Source organism: Marasmius oreades, chromosome 5 (assembly GCF_018924745.1).
Source record: "Marasmius oreades isolate 03SP1 chromosome 5, whole genome shotgun sequence".
Classification (NCBI taxonomy): Eukaryota; Fungi; Basidiomycota; class Agaricomycetes; order Agaricales; family Marasmiaceae; genus Marasmius; species Marasmius oreades.
Genome location: NC_057327.1, coordinates 3,202,078 through 3,227,807, shown reverse-complemented (window position 1 = coordinate 3,227,807; position 25,730 = coordinate 3,202,078). Strand labels below are relative to the sequence as shown.

General features: G+C 48.3%; 10 protein-coding genes across 13 annotated transcripts; 3 read left to right on the top strand and 7 right to left on the bottom strand.

The window, feature by feature from the left end:
* Positions 1 to 82: 82 nt before the first annotated feature.
* On the top strand, positions 83 to 1,055 carry E1B28_009205 (uncharacterized protein). The gene is made up of 3 exons (XM_043154080.1): positions 83 to 416; positions 478 to 625; positions 687 to 1,055. Exons 1-3 carry the CDS (start codon positions 363 to 365, stop codon positions 911 to 913), a joined length of 429 nt encoding a protein of 142 aa, XP_043009368.1. The 5' UTR covers positions 83 to 362; the 3' UTR covers positions 914 to 1,055.
* Positions 1,056 to 1,242: 187 nt separating this feature from the next.
* E1B28_009204 (uncharacterized protein) lies at positions 1,243 to 5,649 on the bottom strand. The gene is made up of 4 exons (XM_043154079.1): positions 5,121 to 5,649; positions 4,433 to 5,057; positions 2,232 to 4,365; positions 1,243 to 2,175 (listed from the first exon to the last, which is right to left on the bottom strand). The coding sequence occupies exons 2-4, from the start codon at positions 4,871 to 4,873 to the stop codon at positions 1,442 to 1,444; spliced, it is 3,309 nt and encodes a 1,102-aa protein (XP_043009367.1). The 5' UTR covers positions 4,874 to 5,057; positions 5,121 to 5,649; the 3' UTR covers positions 1,243 to 1,441.
* A 191-nt stretch (positions 5,650 to 5,840) lies between these two features.
* On the bottom strand, positions 5,841 to 8,024 carry E1B28_009203 (uncharacterized protein; the record flags this gene model as incomplete). Its single annotated transcript, XM_043154078.1, has 8 exons — positions 5,841 to 5,948; positions 5,999 to 6,091; positions 6,142 to 6,256; positions 6,308 to 6,834; positions 6,882 to 6,949; positions 7,011 to 7,098; positions 7,158 to 7,677; positions 7,741 to 8,024. The coding sequence occupies 8 exons, from the start codon at positions 8,022 to 8,024 to the stop codon at positions 5,841 to 5,843; spliced, it is 1,803 nt and encodes a 600-aa protein (XP_043009366.1).
* A 2,877-nt stretch (positions 8,025 to 10,901) lies between these two features.
* On the bottom strand, positions 10,902 to 13,141 carry E1B28_009202 (uncharacterized protein). 2 transcript variants are annotated; one of them, XM_043154076.1, is made up of 9 exons: positions 12,969 to 13,141; positions 12,796 to 12,909; positions 12,652 to 12,733; positions 12,534 to 12,597; positions 12,411 to 12,478; positions 12,160 to 12,352; positions 11,671 to 12,112; positions 11,154 to 11,611; positions 10,902 to 11,099 (listed from the first exon to the last, which is right to left on the bottom strand). In XM_043154076.1, the coding sequence occupies exons 1-8, from the start codon at positions 13,092 to 13,094 to the stop codon at positions 11,165 to 11,167; spliced, it is 1,536 nt and encodes a 511-aa protein (XP_043009364.1). In that variant the 5' UTR covers positions 13,095 to 13,141; the 3' UTR covers positions 10,902 to 11,099; positions 11,154 to 11,164. The 2 variants fall into 2 exon arrangements, with proteins under 2 accessions (XP_043009364.1, XP_043009365.1); XM_043154077.1 differs by having other exon boundaries at positions 10,902 to 11,611; positions 12,534 to 12,733.
* Positions 13,142 to 13,157: 16 nt separating this feature from the next.
* Positions 13,158 to 16,181, top strand: E1B28_009201 (uncharacterized protein). 2 transcript variants are annotated; one of them, XM_043154074.1, is made up of 9 exons: positions 13,158 to 13,423; positions 13,480 to 13,763; positions 13,814 to 13,878; positions 14,013 to 14,257; positions 14,305 to 14,498; positions 14,561 to 14,628; positions 14,684 to 14,819; positions 14,886 to 14,954; positions 15,019 to 16,181. In XM_043154074.1, exons 1-9 carry the CDS (start codon positions 13,251 to 13,253, stop codon positions 15,285 to 15,287), a joined length of 1,503 nt encoding a protein of 500 aa, XP_043009362.1. In that variant the 5' UTR covers positions 13,158 to 13,250; the 3' UTR covers positions 15,288 to 16,181. The 2 variants fall into 2 exon arrangements, with proteins under 2 accessions (XP_043009362.1, XP_043009363.1); XM_043154075.1 differs by having other exon boundaries at positions 13,814 to 13,913; positions 13,979 to 14,257; positions 14,561 to 14,819; positions 15,019 to 15,317.
* E1B28_009200 (uncharacterized protein) lies at positions 16,084 to 17,574 on the bottom strand (the record flags this gene model as incomplete). The annotated part of the gene is made up of 10 exons (XM_043154073.1): positions 16,084 to 16,180; positions 16,247 to 16,446; positions 16,501 to 16,603; positions 16,659 to 16,732; positions 16,957 to 17,026; positions 17,091 to 17,162; positions 17,212 to 17,264; positions 17,315 to 17,346; positions 17,411 to 17,494; positions 17,550 to 17,574. 10 exons carry the CDS (start codon positions 17,572 to 17,574, stop codon positions 16,084 to 16,086), a joined length of 810 nt encoding a protein of 269 aa, XP_043009361.1.
* Positions 17,575 to 17,863: 289 nt separating this feature from the next.
* E1B28_009199 (uncharacterized protein) lies at positions 17,864 to 19,886 on the bottom strand (the record flags this gene model as incomplete). Its single annotated transcript, XM_043154072.1, has 9 exons — positions 17,864 to 17,933; positions 17,995 to 18,118; positions 18,176 to 18,248; positions 18,302 to 18,466; positions 18,643 to 19,131; positions 19,183 to 19,320; positions 19,380 to 19,511; positions 19,569 to 19,651; positions 19,712 to 19,886. 9 exons carry the CDS (start codon positions 19,884 to 19,886, stop codon positions 17,864 to 17,866), a joined length of 1,449 nt encoding a protein of 482 aa, XP_043009360.1.
* A 705-nt stretch (positions 19,887 to 20,591) lies between these two features.
* Positions 20,592 to 23,045, bottom strand: CEL6C (1,4-beta-D-glucan cellobiohydrolase cel6c). Of its 2 annotated transcripts, XM_043154071.1 has the most exons (10): positions 22,575 to 23,045; positions 22,433 to 22,513; positions 22,027 to 22,353; positions 21,790 to 21,962; positions 21,498 to 21,725; positions 21,165 to 21,448; positions 21,032 to 21,103; positions 20,893 to 20,971; positions 20,806 to 20,826; positions 20,592 to 20,747 (listed from the first exon to the last, which is right to left on the bottom strand). In XM_043154071.1, the coding sequence occupies exons 2-10, from the start codon at positions 22,465 to 22,467 to the stop codon at positions 20,686 to 20,688; spliced, it is 1,281 nt and encodes a 426-aa protein (XP_043009359.1). In that variant the 5' UTR covers positions 22,468 to 22,513; positions 22,575 to 23,045; the 3' UTR covers positions 20,592 to 20,685. The 2 variants fall into 2 exon arrangements, with proteins under 2 accessions (XP_043009359.1, XP_043009358.1); XM_043154070.1 differs by having other exon boundaries at positions 22,027 to 22,513.
* Positions 23,046 to 23,268: 223 nt separating this feature from the next.
* Positions 23,269 to 24,516, bottom strand: E1B28_009197 (uncharacterized protein). Its single transcript, XM_043154069.1, has 7 exons — positions 24,344 to 24,516; positions 24,146 to 24,289; positions 24,076 to 24,081; positions 23,870 to 24,019; positions 23,797 to 23,821; positions 23,434 to 23,734; positions 23,269 to 23,380 (listed from the first exon to the last, which is right to left on the bottom strand). The coding sequence occupies exons 1-6, from the start codon at positions 24,402 to 24,404 to the stop codon at positions 23,464 to 23,466; spliced, it is 657 nt and encodes a 218-aa protein (XP_043009357.1). The 5' UTR covers positions 24,405 to 24,516; the 3' UTR covers positions 23,269 to 23,380; positions 23,434 to 23,463.
* Positions 24,517 to 24,521: 5 nt separating this feature from the next.
* Positions 24,522 to 25,650, top strand: E1B28_009196 (uncharacterized protein; the record flags this gene model as incomplete). Its single annotated transcript, XM_043154068.1, has 6 exons — positions 24,522 to 24,824; positions 24,880 to 24,956; positions 25,013 to 25,227; positions 25,290 to 25,397; positions 25,454 to 25,540; positions 25,589 to 25,650. 6 exons carry the CDS (start codon positions 24,522 to 24,524, stop codon positions 25,648 to 25,650), a joined length of 852 nt encoding a protein of 283 aa, XP_043009356.1.
* Between the last annotated feature and the right edge of the window lie 80 nt (positions 25,651 to 25,730).

Genomic DNA, 25,730 nt, shown 5'->3' with positions numbered 1-25,730 from the left:
TCGGTTTGTTTCTTGCCGCTCGTCGGCTTGCCAACTTAAGGAGCCTTGGTCTAGTTCCGGCGGAGGTTAAGTACAACCCACCGCGTGCTCGTCCTTCAAGCTTCAATCCATAGCCTATGCGTAGTGCACAACAGCGTATGATACTTACTACACCGCCGGTGTGGCTCATATGACTGCGACAGGGATGAATCAGGAAGTAAGTCAGGGTGATACCTACGTCATGGATGTAAAAGCGAGACAAGCTCCTTTTCCTTCTCGAATGAAGATAAAAGCCAGCCTTCCTCGGCCCACTAGGGAACATCAACTCAAACCTGAACTACTTCTATCCAACTCAACCATCTCATTGCTCAATTGCATCTAACATGTCGACTTTTACCGTTATCTACGAATTTGTCCTTGCACTCGTCGGTTGTGTAGTAAGCCTCTCCTTTTGATTTCTCGACTCTAACCGTCTCATTCTTACGCATTTCCTTGTAGTTCTCCTCATGGCTCATTTACCAAATCATCTTTGCCGACACGAGAATGACCGAAGAAGAGCGTCTGGCTCGGAGAGCAAGAAGAAGGGAATTACATGGTCTGAAGCCCCTTCGCCCTAAATCCAAGGTCAAGCGCACCCCACACGGTGGTAAGTTTTCTTTGCCATCAAATCCCCTGAACGCAAGGTGCACTGACAACTCACTTTCCAGACGAACACATCAAGGCAAAGAAATCTGTAATCTTCACTACAGAAACGCCACAATCATCAACCCTGAAATTTGCGTCGAACATGCCGACCATGATGAAAACACTCTCTAATAAGATCGTCAGAGAAGCGTCCCGAGGATGGCTGGTCAAGGAAGTGATTGTGAACGACGAAATGATGGCGATGTCAAGAGCTCTGTCGTCGAACCCGGCTGTTTGTACTGGGTGGTAGCGTATTGTTTTACCCCACTACGGACTTTGCCTACAAGCCCCCAAATTGTAGATCTCCGATGAGCGTCATGAATATTTAAATTACAATCATATAACTTATTCCCCATTTTGCTTAAACCCCCAGACGTTTCACGAAGACACCCCCAACTAGTTTCGAATGCAAGTCAAGCTACCAATATCGTTTCATTGACCTCTTCAAGATGCTTGAAGGTTCCCGCAGATTCCCGCAGACACAGAATACAACTCTTGAGTCAATGGCATCCGCAAATTGATCTTTCGGGGGCTTCAAAAACCTTTTCCAGGTTTAAGCACCCCTTACTGGGATACGGTTGCCAACAATCCAACGGAAGGTTCATATTCATACTAGTCATAATAAACATACGAGTGATGGGTATACATGTAAAATTTGAAAAAAGAGATTTCTATCAATAGTGAAACGGGTAAAACAAGGAAAAAAAGAGAAAAAAGTAGATTCCTCAAAGTGAGCAGGTAAATCATCATATCAAGATCATAAACAATATTGCAATAATCATGGTGGATCCAGCGGATAATGATATACTCTTCTTGCAATTTTCCACACCACGCTCGCCACGCGTGATATAGACTCGGCGACGGGTTTTAGATCTCCCCATGTGAAGGTCATCAACTTTTGGTAGGGTATCAGGCCAAAGGTCTCCAGGAAGGGCCGTGACGAAGGTTCTGAGAGGATTTCCTGCCCCAGGTCGTCATCATCACCATCATCCTTCGACTCACGCGGTGCTCGGTTCGAAGGAGAGAGAGAAACAGGCGGGGAAGTTGAAGTAGTGTCTGAAGACGGTGAAGATGTAGAGGTAATTATGGCAGATGTGACTCCCAGGTCTTCCGCACCTCCACCCCCAAACCAGTCCCAAGGGGATTGCGGGGATTGCGAGGCATACACTGTCGTGGTTGTGGTGGTGGTGACAGTTACCGGATCAAAGTGATTATGATCCCACTCTGAAACCGGATTCCAGAGATGGGGTAGGTCATTTGGAGAACGATTAAGCTTCGCAAGTTCGCTTTGAGCTTGGTATAAACCTACGAAGCCAAAGAAAAATAGTCCGAGAATGAGTGAGACCATGAGGAGTGATACTGAACGAGATGAGGATCTTGGAGATGGATTTGCGAAGAAAGATACTCTAGGATAGAAGAAGGGCTCGGCAGCGTAGGATAATAATCTGTTACCCGACGATTCGAGCGGAACAGAATATCGGAAGTTGGTTTGTAGTGAGGATAATTTCATGTCTAAAAAAGAAAGTAACATTTAGTTGACAGGCGTAATTATGGGGCCATCCACATACCACGTTGCCCTTCAACAAGAGCCTCAAACCTCCCAACTGGCAATGCAAAGGTAGGGAGATATACATCGATGGGGACACCGACATCTGCGCGCCTCTTCCCTTTCTTCCTCTCGCTTTCTTGTTCCTTTACCACATAGTCAATGGTAACCTTGCCGCCACCAACACCCCCAACCCTAATTCGAACCCAGTTGATCCACTCACGGGTACTCATTTGTTCAAATCCCATTCCAGCCAAAGAATCCTCCTTCGCCGGCGCAGCAGCAGTCGCTTCAAATTTGACAGGTACCCCGTCAACACTGACGCTCACTATATCCAAATCCGGCGGTTTGTCGCTTGCCACAACCGTGGAAGAAGAGGAAGGAGACGACCCCGACAAACCTGATTTGGCCAAACCAAACTCCAGCCAATCGCCATCCCCCTTCATTTCAGCAGGAGCAGGCAAACGTACTCGAACGGCATACGAGGAGGATTCGAAGCTACTCGAAAGAAGCGTAATTCTAGCATCCACCCAAGGGATCATCAATTCTCCATCCCTCTTTGGTCGCAATTTATGAGTGTTGTATTTCGCGGTATTTCCATGCGACGACATCCTTGGTATTGGACTACTCCTTCCGCTATCATTGAGTGTGCGTGTTGTAGTAGGAGCTTGGAGATACCTTCCGCCAGCATGTCCATTAACATAACCAGACGAGGGAATTTTGATAACAATTCTTCCTCCACCTTCTCCGCATCTTGTGAAACCACCTTTCTGTAAAACCGTCTTCCGCGCCTGAGCATCGGAATGTATGTCACCATTCGGATTGTAGACCTCCACGCTGGCCGGTGAAGAGGAAGTGCCAGAAATATCATTCCTGACCACGATGGTTGTGGATTCGGTGTCGGCAGCCAGAACGGTGAACCGCGGCAGCGTAACGGGTGTTACTTCCCGATCGTCACCACCAGATGCAGAGGTAGTGTCGTCGCTCTCCGCATCCGAACGTTTTGTCGACCCATTAACACGAGGCGTAGTATGTCGTGTACGTGGAACGACAACGACTGTCCCTTTAACAGAGAAGTTGAGCTCATTTTTTGCAGGTGGGACAAGCTCGTTCATGTTGAGATGAAGTGTGATTGGATAACCTGGAGGACGAGACACGACAGATTCTGTGAGATTCGCAGAGGTGGGTAGTGAGCCCATGGACGACGTTGACATTTGAGTTGAAGTGATAGACGCAGCGGGGTCATTGGTGGCATTGGAACGCTCAAAAGAATACTCTGCAACGTTCTGGATGCCGGGAAGAGGGGCACGGAGAAGAGAAGATGTCGACGACGTATTGGAGTTTTGTCTGGATAGGTAAGATGAAGGTGCACCGGAAGGAGAGGGAGTTATCTGTATCTGTGGACTCGAGGATGACGACTCTATGGAATCAAATCTTCCGCCTGTAGCTCGAGGGTTGGAGTCATTCCCAGCATCAAACCCCGTATAGCCGGAGCCCCCAGTCACCTCCCAGCCTGATCCAGGCGATCCTTCGCCCTGAAGCCAACTAACATCGGAGTTCTTGGCTTCCAGGCTGACATCCATACCGAGAAGAGTTGCAACTCCAGGATACCACACATCTTTACATGTCCCTTTGTACTCCACGTCCATGATGATCCCCTCCGCACCATCACTACTGCGGGCTTTTCCCTTCACAATACAGGTCATCTCGCCTTTCGCACTCTTCACGCCCACTCTTCGACGACCGGTATCAATGGATGCAGTTGAAATCTCCAAGTTATCTCGGCCATACCCATAGCGAGGTATATCAAGGTTTTTGACTGGCTTAGCCCATCGCATCCTGATTCTCTCGGTGCTAGGAAAGCTTCCTTGAATTCCGCATCCATAAGAGAAACCAGCAGTAGAGGAGTCGCTTGATTCATCATCTGCTTCGTTACCGTGATACGAGTTATGGCCGTAGCCATTGCTTGAGGCTCTACTCCTTGGAGATGTAGCTGCTCGTGTAACATGAGGATCTGACGCCAGATCCCAAGAGCCTGCGGAGTCATCATCTAAAGAAGATAGAGAGGCAAGCGAAGCGGAAGTGGTGTTTGTGTTAGGTGGAAATATCCGGAGTTTGATGTTGTTATGGAGACATCGAGGAGTAGGTATCGACAACTATCGAGTAGAATATATCAAGTCAACATCTTTTTCGGTATCAAAGGGGGAAATATTTGACACTTACTAAAAAGGGAGATCTCGGTGGCTGCGAGACGAAAGGCACCCAAAGTTCGATAGCGGCTACGAACTGGGCTTGCAGACGGTCACGGTCTCCGATAGAGAGTCGCCTGCCACCGTACTTGCCGCTTGCACGTACTGAGTTTGTACCTGATCCATCTTCTGGATAACGAGGCGGGAGAATTTTTGGCAACACAAAGGAAACATGATACCCACTGACCAGGATATGGCCAGTATACATTGGATCGACAGGGCCAATAGATTCTGCCTGAGACGATGAACCGTTTACCGCACTTTTAGATGAGCGAGAACTATTAGGAGGAGGAGCTGGTGATGAAGATGAAGATGACGGTGGTAGTGATAGCCCAAAAGCTGCCTGGAAGGTTTGTTGGGAACGCGCGGGTAGATTCAATGCCCGTCCTGCGCTGTGCAGAAGTGGGGCGTTCATGGAGTCGAAATTATATGGCGCTGAGTTGTTATCCAGTGGGTGAACTATGTAATCGAGTATCTTGACATTCTCCTCTGTAAAGAAGATCGTGTTAGCCGCTTACTTTATGATAAACGTCCTAAACCCTGCCTGGAAATAGCTGAATGGTCTGTCCTGGGCTGGTGCTATCTAGAGGCACAGATAGCTGCAAGGGGCGGCTCGAGGATCAGAACCAAAGCGTCGTTGTTGAAGACTGGTCTCCACATACCTTGAGGTATATATTCACCCCAGCACCATCGTTTCCTGGCTTTGCTTTTCCCTCAATCGCAACTCGCGTTACAATATTCATCTTGGCCCCAACTCCAGGGCCTGCCACAGTACTCGAGGCGTATCCTGTTGATGCAGCCGATGACAGAGGTGGGCTCAATGTACCTCCCGTCGACCGTGAGGGTGTTTCGTAGGAAGTGGTTCTGAAAGCATCGCCCGCGGCGGAAGAATTTCGACGTCGAGATGGTGTTCCTGACGCTGGCATGAGTTCCAATGATTTCTACTGCAAAAAAAAAGGTGTCCGGAACGCGTAGAAAGTGGCCACACAGGATTGGGATTGTACGCAAATGGTGTCTCGTTGCGTGTCGTCGACGTCTAGTGATGAGTCGTTAGCGCAATGCTTGAACCAGATGATCTGACGTGAATGCCGTGCTGGTGCCCTGGCTGATCGATATATGGGGTCGTCGAGAAAAAGAAAAAGAGCTAGTTTACAAGTGCTCTTGACGCGCTACAGAAAGTCGTGACATGTAAACAACACACAAACAGTTCGCGGTCACCACCGACATCGACAAATTAGGAGTACCCTGTAAGCCGCCAAAAATGAGCTAACTGGGACACTTGAGCCTAAAGGCCAAGTCAATTATTTATTGTACACAATTGGCTATTAACACGGAAGGAATGCAAGCTCAAGAGTCAAGAATAAGAGGTACAGTTGAAGGAATCACTGGTTCGCCCACGGGGAGTCAAGAAGCTCAATTAAATGCTTCGCCTCTTCTGCATAATCCAGCTTTTCTATACGCACGATGCCCTTACGAAGTCGAAGAGTATCCTGTAATGAAATGAGCAACTATCTGTCGATGAGGTAAAGATAGCACAGACATTGAAATTTTCGGTTTTTGCACGACAAAAGAAGTTGAATGTATGGCCAATTGATCGTGCCAGCAGTGTATTAAACCGTGCTTCATCGTTTTCCTGAATAGAATTGTCAAAACCGAGCCCGTCCATCGGACAGGCTTACATACTCTGATTGCTATCACTTCGTTCCCAGTCATTCCAAAAATCATCTCTCCGACATCGTTAAAGCCTTGGAACCATTCCTGTCCAGTGCAGTCAGACACAGCCATGGAGACAATGAATCTGGTTTGCGAGGTGAGTACAGTGCGAACATGATCAGATTGTTGTCGATACCTCCACTGCGGCTCATTATAAGACTTCTGGCATTTCTCGCACCCCCATGAGTCACCACTTTGCACGACTTTCTTATTGCACGTCGGCGTCGAACAGGCTGGATACGCAATGTTGTCCCCTTTGATATGCATCACGGTTGCTCGAGAGGAGAAAAACTGTGCTTTGTCGCTTTCTCCTACCACAAACTCTTTGACCTCCGACAGTGGTACAACTGAGTTCCTGTTAAACCCCCCGCTCGTCTTGCCTGCGAAAGCAACGTTTGTGTGCGACTGGAAGTTATGCTCAGAACCCTGAGCATCATACCAACCACGTAAAGCAAACGCCTCTGGCAATTCGGGATTTTGTAACACTTGTGTGGTGTTGATGGTACTGAGGCTTCGACCGCCGAAATCGCTAACTCTGGCACCCTTGATGGCTAGAACTGGGTTTTCATGTTCTACCGCGAAGTTTTCGGCAAATTTCCCCCACATGGTAAATCGCGTAGCGTAGCCAGATTTGTCAACGAGAGTCAGATCCCGTTTCTTGGTCTATCGTGGTTGAGTGTCAGGAACCGAGGACAATACAATGAACTTACGAGACGCTGAGTTCTGTTCGACGTGAACTCCTCGAACTCACCGACTTCCTTGGCGATGGCGATGGCATCTGTTTGTAAGAAATCAGTACTTTGGAAGCTATTGAGCAATTGTAGTTCGGCGGCACTTACCACAAATAGCTTCCGGAGCCAGATTCTCGAGCTCACTGAAGGGGATGAAGTTATATTTCAAGGTCGGCATGTTGGATGCATCCGTGCACTACCGGAGGACATCGTAAGGAGATTGGTGTGAGGAAAGCGTTGAGAAAGCTGACTGACCTCTTCCACTTCGGAATTGCGCTCCAAAGTCATCTCATACTCATTCTGGACATTGTTGAATTTCTTCTTCGCCAAGGTCACTTTGGCCTTGCTGACATAGTAGACCTTCTGCTCTTTGACCCTGTCGTAAAGTTCATCCACCATCTGATTGAATGCGGTAGCGCGAATTTCTCCGGACTCATCCGCAAGAGTGAAGTTGAACAACTTTCCCTCTCCACGTGTATTAGACCACGTCCTAACGTCCGACTTCTGAGTGACTACGGCTCTGATAGTCCAGTTGTTGGAATATGGACTCAATGCTTCAATAGGGTGTAAGTTGGGTTTTCCTCCAGATTTTGTCTGTGCTGTTTGTTGTTGTTGAGGCCTACTCGGTTGGCCTTTCTGGACGGCTGGAGTGGTGACAGTAGAGGAGGGTTTTGAGCCCCCTTCGCCTTTGTCGTTGTCTTCTTTCAAATTCTTAGGATCGCCGAGTTTTTCTTCACATTGACCCAGAATGCGAATTGACATTAAGATTAGAAGACTGAAGATCCAGACGTCAGTGATCCCGCGGTGCAGAAAAAAAACTTTCAAACGCGTCGCGCACCGTTTTCCTTGAACATAATTGCACGACATCTTCTCTGTTACAATCACAGTGTTCTTGGTGATAGTATGGTCTAAAACCATAGAGTTGAGTGATGTCGCTAGCATTGCTTGAATGAAGTGAGACCCGTCGGACAAAATGACACGATGACGGTCCGACTGCCCATTGACGCCAATGGGTTTAACGGATAGCACCTGAAGTGTATGAGGAGTAGTAAAAATCTGCTCATCGTCAGATTCCGCGTTAATCAAGCGTGCTGCAATGCCAGTCTCAAGCTCGTAAGTCATGGTGAAGAGAAGGTGAGACCAGATGTAACAAGCGTTGTGACTCAACGCGATCGTTACAAGCACCCGGGTGAAGGGAAGAAGGCACGTGATCTCGTGTAATCGGTGCCTCAAAAAGGTATTCTTTCTTGTCTTTTTGAGGTTGCAACACAGCTCAACCAGCTGCAGATGGTAAGCTACATGCATTCTCAAAACCGGTCAAAGTTATGCAATACCACATATGCGGATGCGGAATTAGTCACCCATTCTCCTACAATGAAGGTTGACGCCTGTCCGGCGTGTCCGGCTTCCCCGTCCCCGACAGTACCGCGTAGCACGTGGCAATGTGACTCTCCCCGGCGGGCAATCATCCGTTCTTGTTTTCCGCATCGCAAAGATTCAGCAAAATTATATTGTAGGTGCTACATTTTGTCCAGGAATAAATACTCATAAATATTGAATACGCTACAGGCTATACAGAATGAAAACTGCAGAACAATTGATAGGTTATTGATAAATTATGAATGCGAGTTTGTGAGTTCTAAATAAGTTAACTAGACGCTACAGTCGTTGGTTTGTGGATTATTTGCAGAATTGAGTACGATTATGATGGCTAATATCTTATCATCCAGTTGTGTTTTCGGGTTTGTAGTCCTGTTGTTTCGCTCGAGTTGCGCGTCGCTCAGTTCAACGCTGCACGTCGGGTGGCATCTCTCCCTGACTTCAAGAGAACAGCCAGCTCGGTTCCACCTGTGCCTCTAGTTGGACCTTCTTGCTGTCGTTTCCTTTCCATGTTTTCCAACATTTTGCTCGCAGGGCAAGCGGAAGGAATGTGCGGAGTTGTCCTCGACATCGTGATAATGTACAAGCACGCAACCCGCATATGCATGTCCCTCAGCTTCTTCAGAGCCATCACAGCACCATTGTATGGCTCCCGTAAAGCTGGCGTGCTCTCAGCCAACGCTCGCACAGACTGTGGCGTGGATTCCAGATGCTCTAGATACTGGCGGTGCTTGCCCGGCATGTAACGTCTCATCCTCTGCATGAAGCCGTGGTCTGCCCGCTTGTTTTCCTCTGAAGGCGCAGGGTACCGCTTTTGTCGGAGTTTGTGGTCGATGTCGAGGAAGACGTCCAAAGCGTGCATGACGGTGCTCTGGCCCGCTGAAGGTCCGCTAAGGTCGAGCCTGTGCGAATTCTCGACCCCTTCGTACATCCACCCAGGTCCAGTGGGACCTTGCGCATCGCTTCCTTCAAACCATGGACGGATCTGCCAATAGAATACATGCGGGTCGATGATTGAACGAGTCGACTGCAAGACTCGACCGAGTTCCTCGATCACGGTAGCCAATTTCCCCAAGTCACGCGAAACCCTCGAGATAGACGTCAAGTCATTCGGATTCCTTAGGTTGTTGTAGTTGTCGATGATCTCAAGAATCTGGACGCCGTGCAATTCTACCGTGGCGGAGACCCTATAGAAGTTCAACTCGTCCTCCGTCCCCGAGAATGCGTGCAAGAAGCGCATGTTGTCGATTGTCACCGGCTTGTCTGGGTTAATCAACTCCCAATTCCAGAGGACTGTGTCTGCGAAGGTCAGGACTGGAGCGATTCCCAGTACTTGAGAAACCTGAACCAGTGGCTTCGCTAGGGAGGCCGGGACTCTCTTCGGTTTAGATTCCTCACTCGGTGGGAGGGAATGGACATAAATGTGCACCAGCCAAGCGAGGACTAGGTGTGCACGGCGCAATTTATCCTTGTCCGCAAGAAGTTCATCTATGCTCAGAACCGGCCACTGAACGCATTGGTCAGGATGTGTTGCTTCTTTAATACGAGGTCCAGTGCTTACTTTATTGTAGATCTCTAGTCTCCATTCTTGAGATTGGAAGAATTGCGTTCCGGCTTCTTCTCCGATTTCTTCTCCTAGCTTGATGTTTGCCGTACCATACGACAGGGCTCTCTCCCATCTCTGGTAAGGTCCTGACAGCCGAGGAAGCGGTTTATTTGGGAAGAATCCTGTGACTGGGTCGATGTCGAACTCCTGTTGCGGTCGTGTCATGTCAACAGTCTGACTCCAGTATGGTTCCAGAGTGGAACCCATCAAGCCAATTGCTTTCCGAAATATTTGGTGAGGGGATGGTACAACGGATGCGACGTCCATGAGAGAATACTGGGTTGAAAGTAAGTGAGGATTCATGTTTGGAAGTAAAAGAAGTTCTTCTGGAGGACAGATTGCTAGTTTCGTTCAGAACCAGCAGCACTTTATACAGGCGGACCCTCACCATGTGTTCCGGTGCTCTACCACGGAGAATCAATTGTACGGTCTATTCGCGCATTCTGGGCAGTGAAACCGTTGCAGAGGAGTCACTTGCAAGCGGTTCGGGCGGAGAACTGAAATAACAACGCACTTGCTTTGTGCGCAATTGACAACAAAATACCAAAGCATCTCAAACGAGCTTGCACAGCCATCCCTTTCTTCCTACAAGTCGACAGTTGGACGAGCATTCCGAAGCCCTCCTCTGCTCGGCTTTGTTTGGAACAAAGGATGCTCTTGGCTGTGAAACGGTTCAAGTCAGGCAATCAGGGTCCGTTATTCGTGTGGGCTCCCGGCTCTTCAGGCCTCAGGTTCCGGGATTGTGTATATGACGGGAAAGGAACTAGAGTCGATATGTATCAGAACACCCAGCAACGTATTCTCATCAGCTCGCCTTTGGAATTTATTATCAACAACAGTCTACATTTTAACAAATGATCGCATCACCTCTCATTCTAAGGATGCCAGTAAACGTTGGATGTTAACGCCCAAAGCTGTCCAAAGTCCGTTTTATCAATATAGTTTCGGTTTTTATCCGATCAGTCATTTTGTTGATCAGCGTCCTCGGTCAGACGATTGTACTCAGCTCCTTGGTCATACTCGTTCTTTGAATACTGGCCAGATCGGCTAGATCGGTTTAGTAAGGTACAGCTGACGGTATACATAGATGTAACTGAACCTAACTGAACCTGACATCAGGAGAGATTTGCACAGCGATACACATTGCAGAGTGCATAGACATATGATGACATATGATGACTATGATGGCATCTCTACTACCCAGATTTGCGCTGTAAAGTTTGTCGTCAGGAGAAGTATATGGACCAACATCAACAGGTTCTAACGTCTGATCCAATCATTGCGGGGCCTCCGTTGAGTGGACCCACTTCATCCAGACGCGATTACCATCTGCATTGTCTGTGGTTTCGCATTTACGAGCTATCACCTCCAACACCTTCTCCTTTACGCCCATTTTCCCGTTGTATAGGTCGGTAATTTTGGCAACCAATTCATCCTGGGTTACGCCAGAGCCGCTGCTCGTGACATGACTTCCTGTGACCACATCCCGAATCTCAATTTCCGTGGGCAAGGCAAAACGGCTCGGTTTTGATATCGTGTTAGAGGCGAACGGTTCCGGAATCTCGAGCCTGTCCTTGTCTGTGATGTACTTGCCATTGAAAAAATCATCGACCTTCTCTGGAGTTATCTCTTCGAGGGTAGACGGAGACCAATTGGGACGCTCTTTCGTTCTAGTGACGAGAACAGCTTCCACACCAGTCTTGAAGTCCGGCGTTGCCCCGCTCTGGGGTAAGACAAAGAGTCAAGCGTCGGAATGCAGTTGTGAGGGGTTGTTCGACTTACGCAACATGCAATAGCGATCTGCAATTCCATATTTAGCGCTTGGACGAGGCTTTTGGTCCTTCCGCTACGAATCGCCCGCAGAGCCACCTTCAAACTAGTCGGACTACGGAAATCCAGGGTGTCGAGAGTGGTAGACGCCCATTTGCTTATTGCAAGGTCACGGTGATTTCGGAGCGTTCGGAGATCCTCATAAATCTTCTCGACTTCATCGTGTCGGAATGCAAAGTCAATGGCAGCACGCTTCGCACCAACAAACTCTGAAACGAAGGCCCCCGAGTGTTCTGCCTCCGATGCGTTCTCCTCGATGATTTCGTTAATTCGTTTATAATAGTCCTCTTGCGATGATTTTTGGATGCTCGAGGTATTATCAAGCGCTGAAACACTCTCCAGCACCATGGGCACTCGTCGAGAGGGGATGAAATGCGTAGCGAAACCATGCTCACTGGTAAAAGTGAGGAGGATTCGAGTCCCGGAAGAACAGGCACTCACAACACCGCTCTCCCTCTCAAGGTATCGCCCGTCAGAGCTAGGTATGTTCCCATCTCACCATCAAGTCTGGACAAGAAAAAGCTTGCTCCAACATCGGGACAATACCCTATCTTTGTTTCGGGCATAGCAAAAACGGTCTTTTCAGTCGCTACTCTGAAAGTAGCTGGGATAGATAATCCTACGCCACCCCCCACTGTAATGATATGTATGAGCATCAATTCGCAACTTTTTGAGCAGGAAGTCAGGCTGACTCGTTATGCCGTCCATAATCGCGATGTATGGCTTGGAAAGAGCTGCAAGGATATAATCCAGTTCAAACCTGCAAGCCTTGATGAGCGAATGGCGTTCAGCGGGACCAGGAGAAGTAAACTGACTCGGATTTGAAGAATTGAATCGCTCTTGGTCTGGTACTCGGATCGGCAGCATCTCGGACAACACCTGTATATGGTTCATTGAGGGTGGTAAACATCACAACCATGCATTGTCATTCACCGTCGACATCACCCCCTGCACAGAATGCCCTGCCTTCTCCCGAACCCCATATGGCTGCACATAAGTCAGACGTGTTCCAATTCTGCGATTTGCACCAGACAACGAAATAAGATGACGGAAGAATATCGTTTGGACGGTTGTTACCTCGACTTTTGATCTCAACAGTCCAATCATAGTATGGTCCAAGGCATTGAGTTTTGCTGGGCGATTTAATTTGTACGTTCTTGCCGCGAGAAGAGATTCGAATAGTACAGACGGCTTGAAAAGAGCGTATTTGTCACTCTTCTGCATTTTTTACAAGAACTGAGTGAACTTACTTCCTCTTGCTGAGGCGGACTTGAGCTCGTAGACATCATATGTCGCGCTATTGTTTGAGTTCTCTTAATGGCGGTCGAACCGCTACGAGACATCCTCTTGGTGATTGATAGCGTCGAGGTCAGCATGGCGAGCTCCGTTACGGTGAGTGAGATGGGAGCAACCCGGGTTCGGCTAACGCGTCGGGTAAACCGGCGTCCTTCAGCCTTGTTTTTTCCTTCCTTCAGCTTCGGTCATCGCCTTCATCTCATCTCATCTCAATTTCTACATTTGTTTCAAAGACCATGCAGACGTTATCTGTTGGGACCCGCATTAGTTATCTGGGCGATCTTGCCACTGTTAAATTCATTGGCGCTGTCGATAATACCACTGGAACTTGGCTTGGAGTCGAATGGGACGATCCTTCGAGAGGGAAGCATGACGGCGTGAAAGACGGAAAACGTTACTTTTCTTGTCGGTGAGCTACCGGTTGGGACATATACTTTCTTTGGTGCTAAGGACACGGATCGCAAGGATTCCCAATTCGGGCTCTTTTATCCGAGCGTCTGCCAAAGTCTTGTGCGGGGTATCGTTCCTAGAAGGTCTTTCATCGAAATACATCGAATCCTTTCATGGAACGAATACACAAGAGAAAGTTATTCTCGGCTCTTCAAATGGCACGATTGAAGTAGAAGCTGTAAACCTCGATAAAATACGGGGAAAGATTTCAGATCTTGGTCGATTAAGAGAAATCAGCTTGGAAAATGAGCTCATCGCCCGCCCAGATTCGCCGGGAGCGATTCAAAGAACGTGTCCCAGTTAAGCCTCGACTCTGTTATCCACTCAGATTTTCTGACCTCGATCAAAGATATACGAGGACTGGACCTCTCGAGAAGCCTGCTCCCGACGTGGGGTACACTCGCAAAAATATCAGTTGAGCTCGCCTACTTGCAAAGACTGGCTCTCAAGTGAGTCATTCCATGATATCTGTGGCTCTAACCAGGTTTCAGTGTTCACACATTTCTGCACTCAGCCGAACTCGACTTACTCTTCTTTATGACCGACAGCAGATGCTGAATGGCTTTCTCCACCTTTTAGAGCTTGAACTTAACGACACTTTGACGACCTGGCAACAATTCCAAGAAATTATACCATTCATGCCCAAACTGCGGGCTGTTGAGTTGGGATACAATCGCCTATCCGATCTATCTGGTTCAAGCTCACCCGAGACTCAAATTGAATCACTTAATTTCGACAGCAATGAGCTTTCGAATTGGAGCAGTGTTTGGGATAATTTGGGAAACTTTCCTCAGTAACATCTTCCGTTCGATGAATGATTCACTCACAATATCTGTACAGTCTAGAACGGGTTGTCTTGGCGTCTAATCGTATCAGCGAAATCTCCGTACCGCAATATCATCAGCGCATCACTCGACTGAAGCACATATCTCTTTCATCGAATTTTCTCAATTCTTGGCAGTACATAGACGCGTTGAGCCTCTGGTTTCCGTCATTGGAAACCCTTTCCATTGGAGCAAATCCTGTGGTAGACAGTAAGTGGTGGTCAATTACTCCATCGGATAGAGGTCTCATACTTTCTTCGCGCCTACGGCAGAGTCGCGAAATTCCCGCCAGTTTTTGATAGCAAGGATCCCGTCTCTCACAGTTTTGGATGCGGCGGCTGTACCACGAGTCACCCAATAACTCCCTTTGCACTTCAAACTGATATTGCTTACAGGTTTCTGCAAAGGAACGGACGGACAGCGAAATTTTCTACCTGTCCTACATAGCTCAGCATCATATTTTTGATTGCGGAACAAATCTCCGCGAAACACTACGACAGGAACACCCCCGTTGGGACGTCTTATGTCAAAGTGAGGAATTTACTTTTCCCCCTGTTATATCCGTACTATTCTCGCGGCCCTCTGACCCCTTGAAAGAATATGGCCCGCCTGACAATTTACTCAAACGCTCGGAGCGATCCGAGAAATTAAGTAGCAAGCTGTTCGGTATGTTAAGAAAACGGTTGACACGTTTGCATTCGTGGCACACCTGATTCTCACCTCCGTCCAGAAGTCAAAATACAGCGAATCATGGGATGTCGACCTGAAGAATCTGCGGACATTATCCCCCTGCGCGTTCTGCCTACGATGACCCTCAAGTTATTCCGTCTGAAAGTCCGCAAATTAATGAAGGTGCCACCCCAACATGGGATGACGTTATGGATCAAGATGCCGGACGAGCAGTGGTTTGAACTCGGGACGGAGGGAGATCAACAGGATTTGGATTGGTTGGGCCTGGAAGGTGGTTCACAGGTTGCTTGCTGCATTTTTAGTACATGAAACGAATATGGGATTAGTCGATCACCTTGCTCTTACTGATGAATACTAATACACAGCTATCGTCTTTTCGTTGACTACCGAGGAAGGATGTTCATTCGTATCTTCTCTGCGTACACAAGTAGAAACGATGGATATTTCCTGTGCAAGAGTCTAACTCGATCTGGGGGTTTCAATCGTGACTTGATTATACACTTGCGGCGCGCGCAGTGTATTTGAGTACTTCAATTCCTCCTACATACTATCCGATGTATACGTACAGACAAAAACATCCACCATGCATCCACTATATCCAGCGCTGTGGGAAGAGATATACAAGTCAGTCAATCATTCACTTACCGGGCTAACGGACCCCGCGGGACGGGCTGTGGCGTTTTCCTTAGTCCTGGCGTGCCAATGCCTTGCGAATGCCTTTCGTGGATCCATCGTAACGTATACCAATAGGGGGTCTGTATCCCGAGCCCACCGATATTTTGCACAGAGGTGGCCAAAATATATCGGAGCCTCTGCGGCTGTTAGCCAAACCTTGTTTTGTCCTCGCGTAAAAGAACTTGGTTTTCTCCCTGACCGAAGAATCCCGGAACGGAAGGTGCGCGCGTTGACTGGTGATTACGAATAGATAGCCCATAACAGCAAACGAATATCGACGATCAGATAGTACACGGTCCGCGTATAGAACAACACCGGCATCGGGAATAGAGAGAAGACCAAACGAGATAGGAAATAAAACCATTTTCGGGGGACGCAGGTTCCTATACTTGAGAGCAGTTGTCCAAATCAATAAAGCCTAGAAGAGCCTTTAACGATATCCGCCGTCTCCATTGGCGTGCCTCGGCCTGTCGTCGAAGCGTTCCTCCTTCTCCTCGCGCCTTTTGTCGTGTCTTCTGTCTTCATCCCTACGACGATCATAATAAGCATCAGGTCTTCTGCGGTCATCATCACCCCCTCTGCGGTCGTCGTACCCTGGAGGCCTTCTATCATCCTCTCCCCTCCTTGCCGGAGGGGACCGACGGCGGTCATCGTGATCTCCACGTCGAGGTGACTTAGATCTGTCACGGCGGTAGCGGTCGTCGCGGCGGTCATCGCGCTCCTTGTAGCGATCCTCCCTGCCATAACGGTCATCACGACGGTCATCACGACGATAGTTGTCGGCACCAGAATGCTATTCAGAATGTAAGTTATGTTACCTTATTAGAAAGACGATGGGTCTGCTCACAGAGTCATCGAGGGCGACACGGACAGGGCGTCCACGGAGATCCGTGTTATCAAGCTGCTTCACAGCACGTTCGGCATCTTCACGGGAGGGGTATTCCAGGACGCTGTAGAAATGAGGATGAGGATAAGTAACAAATTAACTCAGGTTTTCCCACTCACCCTTGTCCCGGAACGTCACGAGAAATGTCGGAGAAGCTAACAGTACCGGCATCACGACCAAAGTCTTTCAAGTCCTGGTAATAGCGAAGGGATTAATTTTCCACACGTCGACGGGAAGAAATCGTCCAAAATGACACGTGGATCCGCGGGTGTGGAGTAATGCGGGCCAGAAAGTATCGCACAACAGCGGATAGAACAGGCAACAGGCATCCCAATGGAAGTGAGGAAAAAGGTCTGCCGGAACAAGGGGCAAGAAACACGGACCACGGGCCATTTGAAGACCGGTAAAACCTCGTACCTGCCAGCTGGTGTCGCGAGATAGGCCGGATACCGTGATACGAACGGCTGGTGGGCGACGAGAACGAACACTAAAAGACAATCATGTTGGCTCTCGGACTGTCGCGGATTAATAGAGAGGCAACGAACCCATACCTGAACTCTCTCCTATCCTCGAAATGATCTCTTTTTGGGCGGCCACCTTCTTTGGCGAATTGGACCACAAGACTGAGCAAAGGTGTCAGAGCATAGTCCATGAAAACAGACAGTTTCTCACCTAGAGCCCATGAAACTTTTTCCGTCAAAGTTTCGAACTGCATCTTCTGCATCCTGTAAACGTTCATGAGAATTTGATTGAGTGGCACCTTGATTTTGCCCACCTTTGAGTTCTCGAACTCGATAAATCCAAAGCCTGGAAGAAGTGAAAAATGAGTCTGCGTGTCGTCGAAGATTAGTGTCAAGGTCAGAGAGCTCACCTGTCATGACACGACAGTCGACGACTCTACCGGCGCTTTCGAAAAATTTTGAAACTTCCTCAGACCGCACATCAGTGGGAAGCTCTGATTATGGCCTTGAGTCACTAGCACCGAAAAGAAAAGAATTGCAAGAACTCACTTCCAAGGTATAGTCGTCGAGCCATTTGTGATGAAGGGTCAGCGAGAAAAGCAACTAAGGGACGGCCGCGTCTGAGTTCGAAACAATAACGATCGGAGTACAAACACAATTTGTCTATGCTTTGGTTTGTCTAACAACGTTTACAGCAGAAAAAAATAATCAAACTAAAAAGGGATACTATAGAGTACAGATACAGTATGGACGTGAAATAGTAGAGCATAAGAATCCAGTCAGTGATGACTTCTTCGTCTTCGACCAAATAAGAAAATCCACGCGACTAGCCAAGAAACAAGTTCACCAAGCGTCAACTTCATTCAGTGTTGCGATTGAGACCAATCAATGGAATTGATATCGATACCCTCTTGAACCATCTCCCATAACGGGCTGTGAAGAAAGTCCGTCAGTTCAGAGAAAAGGCAGTACAAGAAGGGCGAGAAACACGGACCTCATCTCCCGTAAGCGATGAACGGTGCCAACGATATTCTTGACTATGAAATCGATTTCCGCCTCGGTGGTGAAACGACCCATACCAAATCGCAACGAGGAGTGTGCCATATCGTCCGCAGCACCTTTATTCATTGGTGTATCAGAGATTGGAAAGGTCTGATTGAAAGCTGTTGACATACCTAAAGCACGTAGCACATAAGAGGGCTCCAGCGAAGCGGATGTGCATGCACTACCTGATGACAGAGCAGCATCCTGTAACCAAGGTGGTTAGAACTGGAAACTGGAACAGCAACAAAGAAACAAACCTTTAATGCCATCAGGAGACTCTCCCCCTCAACGTACGCGAAACTAAGATTGACACAGCCAGGGTATCCGTTAACTTCATCCCCGTTGCGGACGACATGATCAATTTGAGAGTTGATTCCCTCGATCAACCTTCGCGAGAGCTTCTGGATATGAGCTTTGTCTCTCTATGAAGAGTAAGATCAGTAAAATATTCGGCAATTGACAGGTAAAAGCGTAGAAATTCAGTACCCCTGCACTAGGGTCATTCACCAAGCTGGAAGATCAAACTACCACTCGATTCCCACATATATCGTCCAAGTGCGGTTTTTCATCAAAATGAGGAACTGAAAAGCAAACTCACCGCCATCTCTTGTTTAGCGATACGCGCAGCCTCTCCAAGTCCTACAGCCAAGGCAGGTGCTAATGTACCACTCCTCAAACCTCTCTCCTGCCCTCCACCACTGATGAGAGGCTCCAATCTCACTCTCGGCCTCCTCCTGACATACGCAGCTCCGATACCTTTCGGTCCGTACAACTTGTGCCCTGAGATACTCATCAAGTCGATGTTCATCTCATTGACGTCAATAGGTATTTTTCCGACTGCTTGAGCTGCATCTGTGTGGAAATAAATACCACGATGCTTCCGAAGTAGAGCCCCGATCTCCTTGATTGGCTGAACAACTCCGGTCTCGTTATTGACTGACATAACTGATACAATCGCTGTATCTGGGCGGACGGCAGCCTCGAGGTCGTTCAACGAGATGACACCATTCCGTTGCACCGGAAGGTAGGTAATATCAAATCCCTCCTCTCCGAGTTTGCGGCACGAGTCAAGAACACACTTGTGTTCCTGGAAGAAAGATCGTGAGAAGATTCGATGGAGGAAAAAAGAAGTGCATACCGTTTGCACCGTGATAACATGTCTCTTTTTCTCCTTGTGGAATCGAGCGACACCCTTGATTGCCATATTATTCGTTTCTGTTGCTCCAGAAGTGAATACAATGTCCTTTGAGTCGGCACCAATAAGGTCTGCGATATGCTGGTGAATTTGCCCGCGTTAGTATACGACAACTTTGAAGACATGGCTTGACAATTAACCTTTCTGGCGTCTTCTACGGCTTGTTCTGCTTCCCAACCGTAAGAATGAGTTCGACTGTGAGGATTGCCAAATTTCTCTGTCATGTATGGGAGCATAGCGTCGAGAACACGCGGGTCGACGGGGGTGGTTGCCTGATCAAAGATTATGAACGATTTTCTTTCAAAAAGGTGTCGAAAGAGAAGACTGACTTGATTATCAAAATAGATAGGTCTCGTTGCGCCGGTGAGAGCATCTTCCTGACGAGGGATGTTAAAGCTGAATCCCAAATCATCTGTAATACAACAGAAATGAGATTAGAAATGGAACGGCGAATAGAAAATCATCAACATACCTGAGTTCGGCGCGAAATGACTTTCATCTTTGTACGTAGCAGGAAGATCCATGACACTAGCCTGTTCTGACCCAGAAGGTTGCACAATACCTCGACGAACGTTGATTGTCCCTGACTTTGCGAGCTTGGTAAGGCATGAGCGTCGAACAGAGGAGCGTGATAGTCTAGACAACATTGTAAATGGCGGAAGAGAGAAATGTGGATGGAAAGAAACGGTTAAACCCGCAATATTATAAAAGCCGAACGCCGCGAATTGGAGTTGGAGGGGGTTACATGTGTCATCGGAGGAGCTCGCACGTGACAACCTGCACAGCCCTCGGTTTCCTCGGACACCAGCGGCACTCATTCTTTAAACCAGACATCGAGTGGGGCAACTGCCATGGTACAATGAACAGCGGGGTCATGAACCCGCCTCTCGGAACATGCGGGGCTGCCTAACGACCGTAGCAATACCCAGTGCTATTGATTGTCTTTCACCACGAGACCACCAGGCTATCAAAGCAGCTGCCAGATCCAACTCCAACTCAATGAATCAGCCTTCGAACCCACTCTTACAACGACTTTCCCTCGGAAACTTTGCTGAATATGCTTCAATAACTAATGAGGTCATGAATGCAGCATCTACGGACGGTTTTCCCGACGGTTCCTGATTTACAATGCTTCTGTAACCCTCCAATAGTTGACCCGGGTCAACGAGAGTCAGCCGTACGGCGTTGCGCATGCTGAAGGTCAAATGGTGCTGAGGAAACCGTCCTGCGGGCGGCTGGCATCAAGCAAACACTGAGCCCGGGGCACGCCGACTCAAATAGGTCCAGCCGCGCTTTACGCGCAATACCAAACGCAAAAGACTGCTAACTATACTCAATCACACAAGCGCCTTCGAGTCATGAATTAATTTGCAGGCATTCAGATATACTATTACACTGATGGGTGAATCATGCATTCGGTGTTACATTGAAATCCGCAACCCTGCTTTAGAAGGACGGGACAGCGTTCTTGAGAAGCATCTCGAAGAACGCCTCGTTCCAAGTTCCAGCTAAAGCAATCGAATGATCAGCGACAATCGTCCAGTTCGGGGAAACAGAGGGACTGACCTTCCGGACTCGGCTTGAACGCTGTTTGCGAAGAGTAGAACAAGTAAGTAAAACACGCCCGCGAGCGGTAAAAAAAAGACAACACACCATCGGCAAGACCGCAGAAGGAATCGTAACGTTGAGCGGAAGAGTCACTAGTACCATCAGATTCACCACCGGGTTTAACCTGTGAGGATGACACAGGATTAGTGGAACCGATGCGAAGGAAGATAATAAACAAGCTTACCCATACGAATGCATCAGCAAGTGAGTTTCCAGTGTTGGTCGTTGGCCTAACACCAAAGCCGGCACCGTCGACCTTTCGCATAAAACCAGTTTCTCAGAACGAGGAACGTGCAAAGAGACAGGCAAAAACTCACGTTACACCAATCACCCCAAGCGTCACGGAGTCCCTGAACAGCGTTCCTACCGGTATCCACAATAGCGTGGTTCGGCATACCTGCACTAGCAAGGGCAGCACCGAAGAGGTTCACATATCGGTTCTCGTCCTGAGCTTTGTTGTATTGACCGTCGGAAGTGTTCTCAAATTCACCGGGGACCTTGGACCATGCGTTCCATCCTGCGACGTTCGTCGAGAATCCGCGAAGGGAAGCGGGCGAGCCGGCCCCTTTGTAGGCGTTTGCCAGTTCTTGAGCTCCGGGCTCTACGGGACAGTTTGAGTTTTGATGTTTTTTAGATTTGTGGAAACTTACGAAGGTTAGCATCCCATCCGAGCCAACCACCGTGACCGGCGTCGAGGTACATCGCCACGTTGGGCAAATTCAAATTCTTCAAAGCGTACTGAACACCCTGACGGTATCCAGAGGCGGAAGCTTGGCATGTCGCAAGGCCGGAGTTGGTGACAAGGTTGGGAAGTGAATCAGGTTCGATAATAGCTGCGATTGCAACTTCGGGGTGTTTCTTGATAATAGCAACGATAGCTTAAAGAATGTAACCTCAGTTATATAACAAACGACCAAGTCAGAGTTAGAACTTGAGACTTACGATCGATGTACTTGGTCTGGTAGGTGCTGACATCACCAGCAGCCAGTTCACCGTTGGATGCCTTGGCAGCACAGTCGCGTCCGGGTAAATCGTAAATGACGACACCGAAAATTTCGTTGCATTGAGTCTCCGTGAGGTATTTTTCGAACGTGCTGATCGAGGCGATGGTGTCTCTGTGAACGAACCCCGTCAGCCCAAGCTGCAACATAAAGAATGGGGAGGTAACAGAGTACATACAGCCACAAGAAAGTGCCAACGCTTGCAACCTTTTGCGCTTTAGCCTTCAACGTAGAGTCAGTGATCTGGGCAACAGCATTATTGACTTCGCCGGCGTAGCGGCTGTTGGCATGTAATGTACGTCCTTGGAACGGGTTTCCTGAGAGTTTGACCGGGCTCGTACAAGCAGCGCGAGGCGTAGGCGTAGCAACGACGACACCAACCAAAGCGGTGAGCAAGAGGAATGATGACTTCATTTCTTTTGTGGTGAACGCGAGCTGATGAAAGGCTACAAGCTGGACTGGGACCTGGAAGAGAACCTGGGATGCCAAGCTGTATGAAGCCCGCCTTTTATGCGCGGAGAAATTGGGATATACCACCAATTGTTAGCGAGCCTGGACTGTATATGATCCGAAGCTTCATCTACCGGGTATTTGGGAGAAATTCAGAGTAGAACGTCATGGTCGTCGACGTTTTTTCGATGACCTATATCAAAACCTCCGCAATTCTTGCGAAAAAGGGGAAGGTGAGACATTAGAGCTAGAGAGGTAACGGGAAAAGTCTCTTACGGATGAAAATCGGCTTTAAGCAATGGGCATTTAGATGTTAGAATCGGCACCCGCCCGAGCAATTCAAATAACTGAATAGCGGCTCGACAAAATCCAAAAGTGGTATGAGAGCATGGATTCAACGCTTGATTTGAGGCAGGTGGGCCTTTCGGTGGATATTGGGCACAGAATTTGCAGAGGTTGTTCCGATAGACTCAGGGTGCTGGCCCGGGTGGTCTAACTTTGGAACAATACGACGTGCAATCTTCCTGAAAGCATTGAGCAGTGGAGCAGTTTCCGACGAATACGCCGCATTCGAACTCGAGGCCTGGATTCAAATGAGAAACCATGTATCCTCCCACTCGTAGATTGTTCAAAAGGGACCTCTGTGTATACTCTATTTCCAATGTTGGCTGTTGCGGGACCCGCGTTCCTGAGGTGGCGTGTCACATGGAACCTGAACTCTTCACATGCAATACCAATCCCACGAGACTGAAAAGAACATGAGTCTCTTCCGTCAGACTAAAGTGAGAAGCACGTACTGGGGAAACACTTTAGATTGCATGCGGATTGTCTAAGCGACATCGTTACTATTGCGATGACCAAACTGTCGAAGCCGAAAAATCACCTTTTCCGCCACCCGGATCTAGCACTTCCTGAACTTCGAGAATATAACGAGTGTCGCGTCCTTATGAAGAAACCAGCAACCTGTCGATGACCGAAGAACGAGTCACGTATAATGATAGTAATGCCACCCCAAGCATGGAGATACAAAAACGCGACATAAAATACATCCATGTAGAGCTATCGAACAAGAATTGTAGAATCTAGATATAGGGTAAACTGGGCCTCGAAAAGGGAGAAGAGTAAAGGAACCCACCAGCTATACACATCCCATTCTGCAACTGCGTCATCTCTTCTTCGTGCTACTGGGCGGAGGCGGTAACAGTGGTATACCACCTCCAAACCCTCCTCCGCTAGTGTTAGAGGTGTTATCAGATCCCAACAAATTGGTGGTGGCACTACTGTTGGTCGTAGTGTTCTTACTACCCGGAATCGAGATTGAAAATGTTTGGCCATCCTTCAAACTGTAGTCTTTCTTCGGGCCTACCGGTATGTGGGGAGAAGATGTCATCCCCTCTTCCTGTGCAGAAGGAGGGTTCTTCGCGGTCTTCCATCGTCTGGACAATAACCCTCAGGTAGGTCAAAGGAGGATGAGGTTTGGAAAGAGCGCATCTCATACTTTGTGTAATCTTGTAGTGCAACATCTGAGCGAGAGAGGTTAGAGCCGTCAACACCAGTAGAGCTTGACGTACTGAAATCAAAGCTATCTGTCCTCTCGGCGAATCCAAGTCCAATATAGGCCTTCTTTCCACCATCTTCTACCCGTATCACGAAATATCGAGAAGAGTCGAGCACGGCTTCTACGCATGGTTTAGCAGGATCGTATTCTGCGCGGGCGAACACTAGTAGGAAGCAAGATTCATGAAAACCCGTTCTGTCGATCAATGGAAACACTAACGTTCTCCTGCAGGTACACGTCTGATCGTCAACCCCCCAGCCTCAGAGACGTAACGATTCAATGCGCGCACCTGTCTGAGCATCCTCGAAAAGAATCGAAACACCTGTCGACCTCTCAATAATCCTCATCCGTCCTTTCCACAACGGCGCAGCTAAATCTCCCCAATCTTGAGCACGGTGGCCTTCGTTCGCCTTTAGGCCGGGGATCTTGTAGACTTGATTTGATTCATGATTGTGAGCGTATGGGGCTCCTTTGAAATTGAACTTACCTGAGACTTCCCTTGCGATATGTAAAACAGATTCAACCTCGCTGGATAGGTCGAAATCCATCGAAAAATTCGGTGCGAAATGGTGGTCGTGATGAGCAGCGCCGGGTCGTTGTCGATTTACAAAGTTCCCAGCGTAATCGTAGACGCGATGGCGCGCCTGATCTAACTTGCAACCACGATGAGCAACGCTCCTCCCACCCCCCCTCCCGTAAATCCTATCGATATAGACGATGAAGCTCGCACAACCGCCTCTTCTGTTTTACAAACGGCTGATTCCACCACCGAAGCTCCTGAAACTTCTGTAGCAGGGGAATCGAATCTCTCGGAGCAGGAGGTTCCAACTTCGACCGCGACCAATATCGATACCTCTTTCTCTCCATCGACGGCGGTATATCAACGCTATCTACCGAAGCTTCTTGAGCACAGTGCAAATGGCCAGTGGAAAGAGTTTATTGAGGATGCTATGAAGGCTGATCTTTCGGTACGATCTTCTAACCTTACTTGTCGGGAAACTACATCGCATTAAATGTATCAAGCTTGACGGAGAACAGGATCCGAATCGTTTGCAAATTACGATTCCTCTGGTACTGGCGTACATGGTGGTAGACGACCTGTGAGTTCTTTTGCGCGGCGCACGAGGTGACCCCCCGATGCTGAAAATCAGGCAAGTCCTGTTGCAAGATCCCTATTGAGACAAATGCACGCCTTCTTCCCGGAGGCACCGATCATTCAAACGCTCGGAAGTCTTTTAGTAGCCGTCTCTGGCCGTGACTACAGTCAGATATACAAGCGTGCTGAAGCTCTGATAGACTACGTTGCGTTGCCCAACTTTCCTTTGCGAGAGCTGGAGAAAATGATTCAAAACATTGTTCCGTTCTTTGTCAGTGAGTTTTCTCGTTTCGCGTTAGTGTTTACTCTCGTGTGGAGCATATTCCTTGAAATGTAGACCACTTCCGGAATCAGACGTTGGTACTATTAACACGGGCGTACTCATCACTCAGCATGAAACTGGCTATCAGTTATATTGGTCTACCACCGGATAAAGTACTGAGTTGTAGGTGTTCTTTAATGTTTTGGCAAGGGGCACGGGGCTGACAGTGGTTCCGATAGTCTTATTAAAGAATCGTTGGACGTATGATCAAACGACGGAAATATTTACTCCGCCAAAGATAAAAGGAAAAGGAAACACGCCAATAGGTGCGTATCTTATTATGTGAAGGGGTGAAGACCAATATCAGTGTACAGTTCCATCTACTTTGGATCATTTTCATGCGCTGGCTGGGAGCGTTACGCGACTGGAGATGTAGTTGTACCTGTAGCCCCTATGATAGTTTTTTAGAATAAGCGCTTGAACAACCTCCTTGTCATCCTCACCTTCCATCTCTCT